At 43.8% G+C, this 17293-nt stretch overlaps 1 protein-coding gene across 3 annotated transcripts in view; it reads right to left on the reverse strand.

The window, feature by feature from the left end:
• The window catches only part of CACNA2D3 (calcium voltage-gated channel auxiliary subunit alpha2delta 3), a 1089122-nt gene that overhangs the window by 219573 nt on the left and 852256 nt on the right, over positions 1 to 17293 (reverse strand). For all 3 annotated transcript variants that reach the window (XM_060203105.1, XM_060203104.1, XM_060203106.1), the window contains exon 18: positions 3345 to 3428. In XM_060203105.1, coding sequence (XP_060059088.1) covers positions 3345 to 3428 — 84 coding nt within the window. The remainder of the gene's footprint in view (positions 1 to 3344; positions 3429 to 17293) is intronic.

The following is a 17293-nucleotide window of genomic DNA, read 5'->3' on the forward strand; positions in this document are numbered from 1 at the left end:
CAACCAGCTCTGGAAATGTATAGCAAAAGGGTGAACACTATTTCAAAGATCACTTTTCCTTCTAAGAGATGATTAACAGTGGTCAGTTAGACTGCATTACACATATCCACTGTTGGCTCAAGAGTTTCCCATGGGTGTTCTACTCGATGTATTGTTGACATGGTGTCGAAATTTTCCTGGGACCAGAAGTCCAAATCTTCCTCCTCAACATGGCTTAGTTCCCTTTTTTCATTATTAATTTTTACTAGACTACTTTGCATATGTTCCACTAGCATCTTTGACCTCCCATCGTTTTGGAAGCATGTGAGGTCTGTGTTATAAATGTGATCATTAAAATCAGCAAGAGCTTAGCTGCCAAGAGAAGTAGGAGGAGAGGAGCCTTCTAAGAAGGTCTCTATAGCTAGTACACTCACACTGCTCCTTAATTAGTGTGCTCTGCTTGCATTATCTCTCCCAAACCTTGACCTAAATCATGTTCACTGCTACTTTCCTACCAATCCCAGATGGGCATGTGGACATGTGGGGTTGTCTACAGGCCTCACAGTGATGTTTTATTTAGATTTCAGAATCCTCCAATCCAGAGTGCAAATCCCAAGGAGACTAGTGGTGCTTTGAGTTTCCTTAATCAAATACATTGACGGCAAAAGAATTCCTCCTTTGGCTACATCATGCTCCCAAGGTGACCGAACAAGAGACACATGTCAGAGAGACAACCAGAAGCCAATTCATGCAGATGTGCACTGGACATAATGGAAATCTGAGGGCTTTGAAGATGAACACCTAGGACTGGTAGTCCTGTGAGTCACATGGTGACAACAAAGTGCACAAGGCTGGGGACTCCCTGTGCTGTAGTTGTGATGAGAAAAGGAGATAAGGTAAGGGAATAAAACTGATTTTTTTCTCCAAACTTTTGATGAAAGGAAATGAGTTCACTGAAAATTAATTGGAGCAGAGGTGATGACATAAGAGAGATGAGTAATAAGGCACTTCAAGAACATACAGAGGAGAAGGGAATGTCAATTCCACATTAACAAGCAGCAGCTATTCCTAGATGTGAAGCCCTGAAGTTGGAAGATGTGTGATCAGGTTTTTCTTCCATATTAATTGAAGTAGGGAAGAGGAGGTGATGGAGAAGCATATGGACAATAAGGTTTCAAGCCTTTTGGGAAATAAAATTAAAAAGAGATCCAGTGAAACCAAGACAAATCAATGAATAAAGTAAAGACAGAAGAGAGGGGGAAAACTGAAATATACCTGTTGAAGATTCTGTGACAATCTAACATGAAGAGCAAGGTGCCTGAGAACTGAGAAGGAGGTGACTAACACTAGCAACCACCACTCACAGAATGCTCATTCTGGCCACACAACGCTGGGAGGGTTTTGATATCCTTTAATAAGTCAACATATCTAATGTTCACAACAGCTCTATGAGGTAAGTACCAGCATTTTACTGGCAAAAAAAAAAAAAAAGAACATGTAAAATTGGGATGTAGAGAATAACTGCTCATCAAGCAGGACAACCAAGATCTAGAAAAAAGCATAGGTAAAGGGTGCCTCCAGAAAGTGTGAAATATACATCTGAGCTGTGAACCAGAAGAATAAGTGCATCTACACTCAGCACTGCACAACCAAGAGAATGTGGCATAGTCCCGTGGTTCCTGATAACGATGGATAACAAGACCTACAGGTCTCCCAGATCCCCGAGCTCTGCCATGTATGGAAAACAGTATGAATAAGGTAATAAAAGGGATGTAGAAATAGCTTTGTATCCAACATAGTTATTTTGCTGGAAGTTGATGGCTTAGTATGGCAGCCTGGGAGGAGACTCAATGGATAAAACACTGGGACTCCCAAGTGTGATCCTGAGTTTAAACTCTGACATGATATTTGTCAGAGTGGTACCATGGTTCCTTCTTTCTCTACTTATCTCTCTTTCTCTCATAAGTAAATCTCTCTTTTTTTATACAGACATAAGGGCAGAGAAAGAGTGAAAGAAACCACAGTACTAAAGCTTCTTTCTATGTGGTGAGGGCTGGGCTCAAAAAATAAATCTGTAATAAGACTTAGTACAGGGGCTGGGTGATAATGTACCCAGAAGAGCCCACACTTTACCATGTGCATGGACTCAGGTTAAAAACCACCAGTCCTCATCTGCAGTGAAGAAGTTTCACAAGCTGTAAAACTGCAAGTGTCTCTCTTTCCTTCTCTGTCTCCCCCTTCTCTCTCAACTTCTCTTTGCCCTATCAAATAACAGAAAGAGAAAAAAAAAAATCTTAGTACAAAGAGGGAAACAGGTTGAATTTTCTAAAAAACAGATAGAACTTGTGCATTTTAGAGGCAAGAAAGATAGTTAGAGATGTACAATAACTGAGACATCCAGAGAGCAGAGGATGTGGAGAGAGAGAGAGAGAGAGAGAGAGAGAGAGAGAGAGAGAGAGAGAAACAACTATAGCAAGAGGACTGTGATGTTGACTATGTTTCTGGAAGACATGAGAACCCGCCCTGGGGATTCCTGTTGGCTTCCATGCATCTCTGGAGGAAGATGGGAAGAATGGAAACAATGCTGACTCAGCCTCTGGGGCTTAAGAAAGGACTCCACACAAAACCAGGCAGCTGTGGGCAGAGAAATGTGGCTCTGGCCCAGAGACATGGTAGAGAAAGTGGAGAGCTGGGATCCAGATGGGAACACCTGGGAAGTCACGATTTAATGCAGGACAATCTGGCTGCATCATACAGGGGTGGCTGTGTCTAACTAGTCTGATTGTTTGAGGAAGTAACTAGAATACAGATGGGGTGAAGTCATGGGCATCAGGAAGGCTTTGACACAGTCCCAAAGACTGGACTGACATGGGAAACAGGCATGAGAGCTATTGTGGTATGGCCAGAGAAAAAAGGAGGATTAAGAAGACCCAGAATCCTACCTAGCACTATGGAAGTGGGTCTGCAAAGCTCTGGCTGCTTTCTGGAATCTGAGTCATGACATGCAGCCCCACAGGTGAATTCTGGCTGCCAAGGAAGCTGGCTGCTAGGCCTGCATAGGCCCTGGCTTTGCAACCAGCAAAGCTTCCTGTTGCCTGATTTGGTGCCCCAAGGATGTCTGGGCTCATGGACACCACTGCAGAAATTTCTGGACTGATATGAGACTGAAGGAACCAGAGCCTGCTGAAGGATGGTTTTGCAGACTGAACACACAGGAGACATGACTGGCTTGTATGCCCCTGATTTGACCTGCAGGGGAGTTATAAATCTCCACATGTGTTAGGAGGGTCCATTGTCACTAGGTAAATCTTCCTGACATTGGAGTAGATTCAATGAAGCACTGGGCTTCAAAACAATTCACTTACCACATCATCCCGGTCTTCCCACTCAACCTCAGAAAGGTCAACACTACTATAGTCAGGCTTCCGTCGTTTTTTCCCTTCTTCATACTAGCAGCGGGAAGAAGGAAAAGAAAACATTTCAATGAGCTATTCACCAGGACAAACTTTATGTCGCTAAGATCACAAAGGGGTGAGTAGTCAGCTGAGGCAGGGATCCCAATGGCTGGACAGTCAGATGCCTAAAAATGTTTGCTCCAAGTTGGGGAATGTCTAAGTCAACTCCTTGCTTAAATTGAATTTACTGTAGACCTGGGAGAGGAGGGAATATTGGATAAAGTGTTGGCCCCTCAAAAGTGTTGAACTCTTTTTGTTTTAAACTTAAAAAAAATTATTTATTTAATTTTGAGAGAGATGCAGAGAGAGACATACACACAGAGAAAGGAAGACCAGAGCACTGCTCAGCTCTGTCTTATGGTGGTACAAGGGGATTGAACCTGGGACTTAGAAGCCTCAGGCAGGAGAGTCTGTTTGCATAACCATTATGCTGTCTCCCCTGCCCAAAAGTGTTGAACTCTTAAGCAAGAGGTCTTGAGTTTGAACCCTGGTATCACATGCGCCAGAGTGCTTACCTTTCTGTTCCTCTTCTCCCTATCTATCACTCACTTGCTCCTCACTCGTAAATTAAAAAAAAAAAAATTAATTAATCTACCTAGTGATCTCCTTTGTTCTAACCAAGGCAGATGCCAAAAAGGGAGGGGGGGATTAGCCCCCCCACACCTTGAACAGAATATATGTAGAAGGAGAGAGGCCCTTTTCCTCTACTTTGAAGTCTCTATCCCCCAGCCCTTTATGAGACTGAAATGGGCTGTTTTATATGTCTACCAAGCAATCTTGTTGTTTCCCTATATATTATACAGTGCTCCTACCTCCATGTCATATTTCAAGTCAATCTCATACATATTTTGACTAGAAAGCAAAAGCCTCTATCCTGATGCTGAATTCAACAGCCTCCTCACATTTTTACAGAATCTTCTTGCTGTGACACTGGCCATTGTGGCACTGAGCTAGGCAATGAATTTCTCTACCCAGAGGAGCAGAAACAGGCACTGAGAACTCTGCCAGGCTGCTACTCTAGAATGGTAGTGTGCATTCATAATGGGGAGCAGTGGTTTTGTTATGCAGCCCCCCACATCCTTGATGCTGGATCCCTCTGAGCCTGCTGTTTTATCAACTAGGTATTTATATGCTCACACCACACACACACACACACACACACACACACACACACACACACACACACACATCTCAGGACCTGTAGTGCTGTTTGTCAGGGTATTTATAATATAGGAAAGTCTGCCCTCTACTGCAGGCTAAGGATAAGCAACCCCCTTACAAGACAGCATTAGTAGCAGGAGTGGAGACAGATCTGTGAGTGCAGAACATTTGATATCTTTTTAACTTTGGTCTCTAAATGGACCATCTTCTGGCTGAACTTTTTCTATTTTGAGATGCAGAATCAGGCTCAGTGTGTTAATACTAAACCATCAATGATCTGCTTGGACATCTGATGGTGATGGAGACAGGTGCAGGAGGTAAGCAGGTATGAAGGAGACAGTAATGGGATATGAAGTCACTGCCCTCCCGCCAGTAGGAACCAGGAGAGAGTGGCCAGGCTGGCTGCAGACCAAACAGGGCCAACTGTTTCTCCTGCTTCCCCTCCTAACCCCTAGGGGCTGCATTGCAAAGCCCCTCTGCCTAGAAAGAAGCACCCCACTTCACCACCCAGGAAGGCCACCTCCATGCTAAGAGACTCTGATCACCTCCAGCTAAAGGGCTTCTACTCCCTCCACTCGGGTTTCCGATTATCAGATGTTCACGGTCAGTTTTAAGCCATCAGATCCACTCCAGATGAAAAGGAAGGGAAGTGGTTCCCTCAGAAGCCACTCTAAATGATAGCAGATCTGCAGTTGGATCCTGTTATGGAAAGTTCCTGTGTGCATAGAAGGTCTGGTCCCTCTGGAGATACCAAGCTGGGTTAAGCACGTGGGAGAGGGAGGAAGTCATTGGAGCTCCCATCAAAGCTTGCAAGGAAAAGGCGTGGTGGGAAAGGGGGTACAGAGGTGCTAAGACTCAGGAATATCCCCGAGACATTACTTGGAACTCAGCCACTTACACGAATGTTCCCCAAGACTCATAGTTGTAGATGTTATTGGACACCCCAAGAATCCCATACAACACAGCTTTTGACCTTATATGGAAGAACTTTTTGCAATTTCCTGGGTTCCCTAATGTTAGGTGTAAAATGTCTTTTGGGAAGAATATTCTTCCAGTACACTCCTCTGTTCATTTATTCAACATAAAGTCCCAGGAAACATAGTAAGTGCCAGGTGGGAAGAGCATAAAGTTCATTAAATAGTTTTTTGTTTCTTTCCAAACATTGCTTGTGGTATATCACTCTTATTTCTGCCTCTCTGAATTGGATGGAACAAATTAAACAGAAAGTGAAACAAGGAACTAGAACCAGAGTGGTGTAGGGCAGCCCCCCTACTTACTTCTAGCCCCAGATCTAACTTTCATATCTGAGCCTTGTGCCATTTCAGCCACTGATAAAGAAACCTGAAAGACCCTAAGCTCCAGAGCACTGATACTCCTACATCTTCAAGGTATCTATCTGCCTTTGCAGTGGCCTCATGCTTCCTTTTTCTTAATTGAAAAGTGAAAAAAAAATTATATCTCCATAGCAAAGGTTGGTGAAGACTATACAATCAGTACATTAACTCAGAGGGCAAACACATTCCCAGGAACAAAATAAATCCTTAACATGAAGTTGGCATGATTTCTGAGAGACAAGACTTTGTTGGCAAAGACACACTCATTGCATACAGTTGTTCAATATCTTGCTTCTTTGAAATGAAAGAAAACCATCTAAGAATAGAGCAGGTAGAAGTTCTTAAAATCATAGGCAGGAGATGTCTGCTGAAAAATGATGTTACGAAACACTCAAAAGTACATGTGTCCTTCTAACTAGCATCTTATATGTCATAGGTCTTGTATGTCACATACGCCAAGTTTGGACTCATGATTTACCCTTTAGATGGATAACAAAATGCATACTTGGACCACAGACCCCAAGTCTTTTTAGAGGATATCTGGCAAAAGTGGGATATGCAGAGAAACCTTCCTTCTGAACATCCCTATATAATTTTCTTCATTTTTTTATACCTCCCAAGAAACACAGTGCAGTTGTAGTCAAGAAACTTGGAGAGGCTAAAGGATAAGGGAAAGAAAAGACCTCCCAAAAAACTGCCACATATGGTGCCATATTTTAGCAAGCTTGTGGAATTTAGTTTCATCGAAAGAAATTGACAGGACTGGGGAGACTCCCTCTGGAACTGTGTTTTAGGAATGCCCCTCTACAAGGTCTGTCTAGGCAGATACGTGAAAGAGTCTGAGACACTTTCCATGTGGGTCTTTACTAATGGATGAGTTCCCTAAAAACAGAAATAGCAATAGAGCAGAGTGATGAATGAGGGTGAGGAAAGAAAAAGTCAATGGCTGGCGGCAGAGATAAGACAAACTGAGAGCAATGAGTAAGAGTCACATAAAGACCCTAAAACCACCTGTATCTTTTCTCCCATTAGGCAAGCTTATTAGAGGACCAGAGACCTGTGGTGTGGACTGCCCTTACCCATCTCTCACACTCTTCAGGGTAATCACTGTGCTTTACCTGCAGGGAAGCCTTGGGGCCCCAAGCTCAGTAAACACAGTTATAGTGGATGGAGCCATACCTGCAATTTTTATACCTTTGGATTTTTCATGCACCAATACATTCTCTCCACATTACCATTATCCCTTTCTCTAAGAATACCCCCCCTTTTTTTGCCCTTGTTGTTTATCGTCGTCGTTATTATTGTTGTTGTTACTGCTGTTGTTGTTGTTGGATAGGACAGAGAGAAATAGAGAGAGGATGGGAAGACAGAGAGGTGGAAAGAAAAAGAGACTCATGCAGACCTGCTCCCCCTGCAGGTGGGGAGCCGGGGGCTTGAACTGGGATCCTTACACCAGTCCTTGCACTTCATGCCATGTTCACTTAACCTGCTGCGCCACTGCCCAGCTCCCTCTAAGAATGTTTTTAAACTGACTGGGGAGGTGTGTGTGTGTGTGTGTGTGTGTGTGTGTGTGTGTGTGTGTGTGTGTGTGTGTGTGTAGGCTCACCTGGTAGAGTACATTAATTACCATGCACAAGACCCTGGGCTCAAGACCCTGATACCCCCAGCTGCAGGGGGGGAAGCTTCACAAATGGTGTAGCAGTGCTGCAGGGGTCTTTCTTTCTCTGTCTCCAAATCTGTCTCTCACCTTCTACAAAAAAAAAAAGAAAGAAAGAAAAGAAAAGGCTACCAAGAATGGTGAAATATGCAGGTACTGAATCCCAGAGATAACCCTAGTGACAATTAAAAAAAAAAAAAAACTGGCTTAGACCTAGTAGGTAGTACTGTGGTAATTCATAGGACTTGCATTTGAGAGGCTCTAGTTTGAATTCCAGACACCACTAATAGCCAGAGCTGAGTGGTGCTCTGGTCAAGAAATAAACATATAAACAAAGAAAAGCAAATAAACCAAAACTTGACTTGGGGTTGTAAGTATCAGAAGTCAGCATTCTCATCTTATCTCAATTCAGTGCCTTCTTTTCTCCCCCCTTAAGTGAATCACTTATACAGTACAGTTTATGAGCAATGCTCACAGCCTTTGAAATGTTCATGATAATCTTTTTTTTAGATAAAGCCAGAAATCTTTTTTTTAGATAAAGCCAGAAAGGCAAAGACAGAGAAAGAGTAAAAGAGACCACAGCACCAAAGCTTCCTTCAAGGCATTCTGGAATACGTTGGGACCTGAGTCACACACATGGTAAAGAAGTGCACTATCCAAGTGAGCTATTTTGCCAGCCAACTTTCATGATAATTTAGGCATATGTGACTTTCAATATACCTGACTACTAAACAAGACAACATTGAGCATAAATGTGTGTTGATTTCTTACACCTTCTGTCTCCTTCACCTGAGGACACATTTGTGGACACAGCACAACATGTTAACAGGAAAAGCACTCAGCCCCAGAGTCTCCAACTCTCAGACCAGGTCCTCCCCACCCTCCCCAGTCCCCCCCCCCCCACAACTCTGCCATGAGATTTATCCAGGACAAAGCAGGTCCCTACCACACTCTCCCATACCCACACCCCCTTTTCCAGCCTGAGGATCCTGTTACTGGGCTGAGGCACAGGATATGGTATTTGTTAGTCTATCTATAATCTGTAACTTCCTTTGAAAATGTGATTAACGAATTGCAAACGGTTTCCAAAGGTTTATAAACAGATACTTTTGGAGAGTCACAGGTAGGTTTGTAGCTTTTGGTGCCTGCTTTATGAAAAAAACATGTGGGGGACAATTTAATAAGGAAAGATATTCTGCTCTATGAAATACTTGGAGGTGGAGTTTCAAATAAAGGCCAGATGTGGCAATTGCACATGCCCTGGGACAAGGAAGGCACCTTAAAAAAGTGAGCAGAACCATCCAGAGGCAGGCCTGGGTGCCAGAACTTTCCTTGTGGGTGGCACTGAATTGCTCAGACCCAACCACTCTTTGGTGTTCTTGCAGCCTTTGGAAGCATAATGAGTGGGTGGTATAAGGTGATGACCATGTTCACAGCACTTTGCATAAAGATGTCTCTTTCTCTGGGGATGGATGAGAGTAGACCCACTGGGCATGTCCAGAAAACCTCTGTGAAGCAATCACCGTGTGTGTTCACAACTGACCAGCTCCATGCTGCCAACAGGAAAGAAGGACATGGGGTGTGAAGCCTGTGCCAGAGAGGAAGAAGCCTCCCCCCCAAAGGGAATGGATGCAATGCAGAGCAGGGGTGTGGCCCAGGAGGGTCAGGAACCAGACACTGTTGGGGTGGGAGGTCCTCTCCCCAGTCTGCCAGTGCATTCAGTGGCTGAACATCCTCACTACCTTCTTCCAGACCCTTGTCTCCAAATGTCCTCATCTCCAAAGCTGAATTGCTCTTTCTGGAAAAGAAACTGATGTTTCTTTAGCTCTCTACCCTCATTTCTCCTACCTGCCCATCTGCCTGCCTGCCTTCCTTCCTCTTCTTTCTGTCTTTTTTTTTTCCAGGTTGTCACCAGGGCTTCATGGCTCTAGGACACTTTTCTTTTTCCTTTTCAGAGATAAAAGAGGCACTGGCCAAGAGAGGTGGCGGGGGGAGAGAACAAACATGTGGCCTAGTGGATACAAGGTTGGACTCAAGTCTGAGGTCCTCGGTTCAATACCTGGCATCACATGTGCCAGAGTGATTCTCTGGTTCTTTCTCTTTCCCCCCCTTTCTCATGCATCAAAGGAAGAAAAAGAAAGAATAAAAGTAAGAGAAAGGAAAGGAAGAAGAAGGAGGAAGAGGAGGAGGAGGAGAAGGGGAAGAAGAGAGAGAGAGAGAGAGGAAGAGATAGAGAGATGGGGAGAAAGAACATAGTACCAACACCTTCTCCAGTGTCCTGGGGCTAAGAGTTCGATCTTGGGTTGCAAGCATGGCAAAGCAGGTGAACAAGTGAGCTATTTTGCCTACCTTTATGCATTCATCCTCTACTTACTCATTTGTCCACCCACACATTAGAAATGCTGTTGGACCTAGGCTCTGGCTTAAGATAGCCAAGAGAGGCTGTGTGAAAAGGAGCATATCCCAGCTGTCAATTCCAACTTGGAGTCGCCACCAGTGAATCAGGCCAGATAAGAGAACAGCTAGAAGCTAAGGACACAGGAAAGGAGGTGGGTTCTGATCAGGTTTCCACTGGCAGGCTATACATTTCTCAGAGACCTGCATTACTATCTGTAAGACAGAACAGTAGGAAGCGCCCAGAACTACAGTGAGAAGTGAATGGGCTCATCTCTCCATAAGTGCACACTATGCCTGTGAGTCAGCATTAATCACTGTCAACCTTTGTCAGGACAGATGAGGTGTGGAAGCCTGTGCCTCAAAGAGCTCTTCCCTGGTAAGCATATTTACTGGTTCAAATGGTTCTCCACATATACTTGCTTACTAATATTTCTATCCCTTCCAAGAGGCAGCTTAGCCTGGCATGGTGGCTGAGTCTTTTCAAGTCAGAAACAAAGAATATATAGCAAGGATGACTCCCCTGGCCATGTGGCCAGGCAGGGATGTGACAAGCATGCTGGTTTCTTCCCTTAGAATTTGCAAATTCAGGTCTCTCCTTGCAAATAGAGACATCAATAGGTGAGTCTCAGTGATCTGTATCACCCATTGTGCTCCCCTGTCCAATTTGAGGAGTTTTGAATATTTGCAGTTTTTTCCCTCTGATTATTCATATGACAAGAGTTCATTGTAGAAAATTTATGAAATATATTGGTAAAAGACTTGATGTGTGACTTTATCTATGTGAGTATCTAATAGTCAAATGGCATTTGACACCTTTTGATGAACTAATTTGCAAAGAGTTATGTTGCTGCTATATTTGGCTTAATAAGAAGTTTTGGGAGGGAAACAGAAATTTTTTAAAGTATCAAAAGTGTAATAAATGAAAAATAAAACTACCCTCATAAGTGAAATGTAAATCAAGGCTCACACCCTTACATTCTATTACTTGTCCCAAAACAAGGCAAGATTTTGAAGCAGACATTGCTGTCCATTTTCTTAGTCCACTGTTTCTCCAACAAGGAATTTATATAATATAGATATGTGGCAACCAATCTATTCTTCTTTCCAAGTGACTGCCTTTAGTAAAAGGAAAGGAAGAGACAGAGAGAAACGAAGAAGAAGAAGAAGAAGAAGAAGAAGAAGAAGAAGAAGAGGAGGAGGAGGAGGAGGAGGAGGAGGAGGAGGAGGAGGTGACGGGGAGGGGAGAGGGGGAGGGGGAGGGGGAGAAGGCAAGGGGGGAAGAGAGGGAGAGGAGGAGGTAGAAGAAGAGCGAAGGAGGCAGAGAGGAAGAGGGAGAGGAAGAAGGGATGGATGGAAGGAAGAAAGTAATGAAAAAGAATGGAGGGAGAGCAGAATAAAGAAAAGAAGAAATAGCAAATGTTTCTGCCACCCAGCTCCCCCCAACTCCAATGATACAATAATAGCCTTACAAACAGGAAGGTGCAGAGCTATGGACATAGGTTACTTGATGACAAGACTAAGAGGCAAAGGAGTCCAACCCAATTCTGCTTGGTTTTTGAGCTACCATCTTTACCATTCATGCCAGTGGAGAGCACTGCTTTCCTTCAGACATCTCTTAGATTCTTCAGAAGACAATGGCCAATGGGTGTGTACACTGCAGGCCTGGAAGTCAAATCCCACATCTCTGTTAACTAACTCACTGAGCCTACCCTGAAACTCACCTTGATGTAGCAAGGTGCATGCCCAATATACACTCTCTTATTTGTGCATTGTCTGGTCATCAACAGCCAACTTGGAAGGCTGCTAGTCCCTGAGGTTATTACTGTCAATAGGATTCTATCACAATGTTGCTGTTCCCTTTGCCTGGATGGCCCCCAGCCTGGCCCAGACTTTTCTAGATAAGATCTCAGACTGAATAGCATCAATATCATGCCAAGAAGAAAAATCCTGATGAGTCTGTATTTGGAGACGGAATCAATCAAGTTCAAGGCAAGATGAGCCACTCAGATAGATGGGAGAGGAGCTGGTATAAGGGTGTGTCCAGAAGCTGCCAGAAGGTGAGAGAGAGGCAACAGGGCAAGTCCCAACAGCACGCCTTTTCTTCCTTCTAAAAGGTACCATCCTCTTATTAATTAATGTTTTTAAGTGTCTCAGAGATTAAAAGTTCTATGTGCTCTCCTGCCTGGTGTGATTACAAAACTCTTTTGATCACAGCCAAACTCAAACAGCTTTAGTATTCTCTTAAAAAACAACAATTAACAGGCAGCTTTGAAAACCTGAATGACCTTTTATCTTATTCAGTGTCCTGAATCGCCATGAGTTACTACTCATTGTGTGTGGGGAGGTGGCCTGGCACAGCCACCATTTTCTTTTGTAGGTCAAATGTACCTTACTTCTCATGGCTAAATGTAAATTCCCATTCTCTAAAAGCTAGTCTGGCTTGTAGTAGTGAGTTAATAATGAAAATAAAAATTTTGCTGACTGTCTGTGATGGCATCAAAGGGAAATAAAGAACTCGGGTGGCAGGGAGGGTCCTTGCACACTGGGACACTGCCTGGGGAAGTGAGGAGGAGTCATGCTAAGAAAAGATGGTCTCAGTTGTGGGCAGGCTGGCTTGGGGGCTGGGTGGTGACAGGCCAAGCTGAGCATATAAATTATCATGTTCAAAGATCCCAGTTCAAGCAGGGGACACTTCAGGATGATGAAGCAGGTTTTCAGGTGTCTATCTTTTTTATTCTCTATATATTCCTCCCTTCTCAATTTCCCTCTGTCCTATCTAATAAAAAAGAAAGGGAAGGGAAAATTCAGCTAGGATGGTGGATTCAGAGTCCCACATTGAGCCTCATCAATAACCCTGGTGGCAATGAAATGAAGGAAGGAAGGAAGGAAAGAAGGAAGGGAGGGAGGGAGGTAGGGAGGAAGGAAGGAAGGAAGGAAGGAAGGAAGGGAAGAAAGGAGAGGAAGAGCTCTCAGAAGAGGAAACAGGGGCCAGGCAGTGGAGCGCCTGGCTGAGCACATATTATCATATGGTAGGACCTGGTTCAAGCCACCACTTCCAACCTGCAGGTGTGTGTGGGGGAGCTTTATGAGCAGTGAAGCAGGTCTGAAGGTGTCTATCTTTCTCCCTCTCTATCTCCCACTCCCTTCTCAATCTCTCTGTCCTATCAAATAAAATGGGGGGGGGATAAAAATTGGCTGCCGGGAACAGTGGATTCCTAGTGTAGGCATTGAGCCCCAGTGATAATCCTGGTGGAAAAAAAAAAGAGGAATAAGTGAATGGGCAGGTGGGACATAGTCACTCTGGCTAGTCAGACCACCTTAAGACAAAACTCTACAGATTTCTGGCAATATTAAAGGCGAGATACCCTTCAGAAAGAATCTCAAAGCTTCAAACAGAGTTACACTATAATTTCACATCCAACTAAGTCCTTAAGAGATAAAATCTAAGGCAAAGGAGAGCCTCTAGAATTTGTGTCTTCCTATCACCTTTGACAAGTTGTTTTTTTTTTTGGCAGCTACATAGAACATTCGTTCCTTGAGGAGTGGACTTGATCAAAAGAACCTTAGGTATATAGAGAACTTGTCAGATTGCTTGAATCTGTGACTAGAGGGATGAACGAGAGATAGAGAGGGAGAGAGAGAGAGAGAGAGAGAGAGAGAGAGAGAGAGGAGTCTTTCCATCCAAACTAGCTATTCCTACCATTTCTCCCAGTATTTACCTACAGACAATATCAACCTATACCACGTTGTAGACCCTTCACTCAATATTTATGTGTGAATGTGTGCGTGTGTGCGTGTGTATGTGTGTGTGTGCGTGTGTGTGTGTGTGTGTGTGTGTGTGATTTATTTATTTATTTTTCTTCCACCAGGGTTAATGCTGGGGCTTAGTGCCTGCATGACTAATTCACTACTTCCAGCAGTGTTCTTTCTCCCTTTCTTCCTTTTTCTCTTTCCTTCCTTCCTTCCTTCCTCCCTTCCTTCTTTTCTTCTTTCATTGTAGGACAGAGAAAAACTGAGAGTTGAGGAGGAGGTACAAAGGGATACACACACCTACAGCCCTGCTTCACTGCTTGTGAAGCTTCTCCTCCTTGTGTATGGTGACAAGAGCTCAACTGGGGACTGGAAAGACAGCATAATGGTTATGCAAAAGCCTTTCAAGCCTGTGGCTCTGAGGTCCCAGGTTCAATCCCCAGCACCACCGTAAGCCAGAACTGAGTAATGTTCTGGTTAAAAAACAAAACAAAACAAACAACAAAAAAGAGCTCAACTGGGTGCACCAGTGCCTGGCCCCTGCTTATGAGTGATTTTATTTAGTTTGATTCTTTTCCTACCCAAAATTTAAAGTTACTTGCAAGGGAGAGAACATGATGTAGTCTTTACTTGTGGACCCACTTTCTATGAACATTTCTCTGATCCTTCCCACTCAGTCTCTCTCCCTTCTCAATGGAGGTGGCAAGTGCCCCACACCTCACTGAGAACACAAGACTTTACTATAGGGGAAATTCTTATGGCCTCCCTTTCAATCCACCTGTTCTCTGTCTTGGGCCTGGCCTGGCCACCAACTGAATAGGCCACCAGCTGAATCTGGCCCACTAAACAGGCAGCCCCTCCCACAAAAAGTGGTTTAACTATGCATGTGTGTGTGTCTGTCTGTGCACGTGTGTGGTTCTCAATTATATTGATACATCTTTTTTGGTTTTGATTAGAACACTGCTAGGCTCTGGTTTATGATGGTGCCTTGGGCTGATACTGGGACCTCTTTGATTCAGGTATGAAAGTCATTTGCATATATCATTGTGACATCTCCCTGGTCTTCTATTGACATAGCTTTTAGAAAATATTTCTGGATGTATGCTGGTTTGAGTAAGTCCAGCACATGTTTGGTGTTACCCATGACTCAGAGGAAAAGCAAAGGTCCTATGCAAAGCTGGCCAGTCCTAAGTGCCAGATATGTGCCTATAATCATGGAGACAAAAGTAGAAATGGGAGAAATCATAGAAGGAGATTAGTGGGCCAGCAAAGCAACCAGGCTTCATCAATAACTCAAACAATAGCCACTGTTTCTATCTTTAAAGTATCTTTTGCATCACATCTCTCCATTCCTCTTGCCAGAAATTTGTCAGTTGTTATGCCACCTGTCCCTTAATAGACAAATGTCTCCTAGGCTGTCCTGCCTAGACTCTGGATCCTTCTGCATGTCAAATCAAATCATATCACTGATGGGCCTGGGGCCCTTGTGAGGAATCACTCCAGAATGTTATAGTCACCATCACCCTGCCTTGCTTGCTCCTACAGCCTCTCACACTACCTCCTGTTGCTCTCTGGATTCCCCAGTGAGACTGAGCTGGCTGCAGAAGTTCTTGTCCACTCTGGCCTTCAGACATTTTCTCATATCACTCTTTCTAGTTCCAACACCCTTTAACCCAACTCAGAGCCAAGTGAACCCCCAGGACTCTGTGCTGTGTGTTTACGGTTGGCTTGGACCCTTTTGAGGTTCCTAGGCCTCCTGTATAGCAGCTCTATCTCCATGTCCATCACAGTCTACTGCAAATCAGTTGCTGACCTGTCTGTCTCCACTGCTAGGTTGAAAGCACCTCGGGGAAAGAGGCTTACTCAGCATGAACTCACAGTGCATAGGAGCGCGTCCTTTAAAGGGTAGGTTTTCCATGGATGTTTGCAGATGAGTGAACAGAGTGAACCAGCAAAGGGAAACTGCATGCATAGAATCTACCCAGTTTGTGCCAGGCATCTTGTGACTGTGAACTCCATGATAATCCCCAGCTGTTGACACTTAAGTCACTGTGAGGCTCAGGGACAAACAAAGGGTCACACACATGTATGGAAGCTCTGAGCCACCTCCCAGCCCAGTCTTTCATTTGTTATTTTTATTTATTCTATGTTTAAGATAGAGACAGAGAAGACAGAGTGAAAGGGACCACAAGCATGAAAGTTTCCTTTCAGTGAGGTGGGCTGTGGACATGAAAAAAAAGCAAATTGTCCAAGTAAGTTATTTTACTGGCCCTATTTTTAGTTCATATTCTCTATTTTTATTGTTTTCTATTTTATAAATATTTGATTATATTATTTTAATGTTTTCATTTTAATCTACTTTCATGAGAGATAAAGATACACAGTGAAAAAGAGAACAACTTAGTTCTGGTTTATGGTGGTGCTGGGGATTGAACCTGGGACTGCAGAGCCTCAGGCATGAGTCTTTTGCACAACCATTATACTGTCTCTTCGGCCCTATTTCATATCATTTTATATTCTATATTTTTCCTCTGGGGGGGGCAGAGGGGAAGAGGGCAAAGCACTGTCCACCCTCCATGACCCTCCATGGAGTTGCCTCAGGACTTTATCCTGATGTTCTCGTGTGATGCCAAGATAACACTGAAGCCTTAGGCATGCTCAGACAGGGGCTCTACCCACAGGAACCTGGGAGACACCTTTTTGCCATCATTTCTCAGGGAAGCAACTTGGGCCCAGGAGGCTGAGTTACTTGTCTCAGGTCACACAGACCATGGTGGCAGGGATGAGGCTGACCCACAGGACTGGCCACAGAGACTGCTGGACCCTAAGGAAAAGCCTGTGTGTCTCCTGGAGGGGGATGAGGCAACTGCCTGGTACCTGCTGGATGTGCCAGCAGAGGGGACAGCAAGATGACCAATGGGAATCATCAACCAGTTCTTATAATTCCATACTGAGCAGAACTGAACTGCAAATTGTTCACTCTTGGGTGGCCTCCTTCCACTAAATTCACATGGCTGTATTAGTTATATGTGAGGTTGGAAGAGCCAGGTTAAGATCTAGACTGTAGGGATGGGGGTATAGCATAATGTTTATACAAAGAGACTTGCATGCTTGAGACTTGCAAGTCCCAGATTTAATCATCCACACTGCCATAAGCCAGAGCTGAGCAGTGCTCTAGTGAAAAAAAGAAGAAGAAAAAAAATTGAAAAACAACCCAACCTGTACAGCAAGAGAATCAGATAAATGCCTCTTCCACTCCTCAATCCATCTTATAATATCTCCAGAAGAGACATTGTGACATGTGGGAAATTTTTAATATTGTAGCTGGTTCTAATACCTACCATGCATTTCTAAAATATATATATATATTTAAATTGTACATAGACACAATGCCTATATATCTTCACTGGGAAGGTGCAATGGTATTCTGTGATTGTTTTCAGTCTAGGTATATTCCAGATGAATCCTCTATATGATTTTTTTCCCTCTTTGTCCATTGATTTTTATCTTTCCAGCCCTAGATTTTGGTTATATATATATATATTTTTTTTTTAAATTTT

The sequence above is a fragment of the Erinaceus europaeus genome, chromosome 12 (assembly GCF_950295315.1).
Source record: "Erinaceus europaeus chromosome 12, mEriEur2.1, whole genome shotgun sequence".
NCBI classification, from domain to species: Eukaryota; Metazoa; Chordata; class Mammalia; order Eulipotyphla; family Erinaceidae; genus Erinaceus; species Erinaceus europaeus.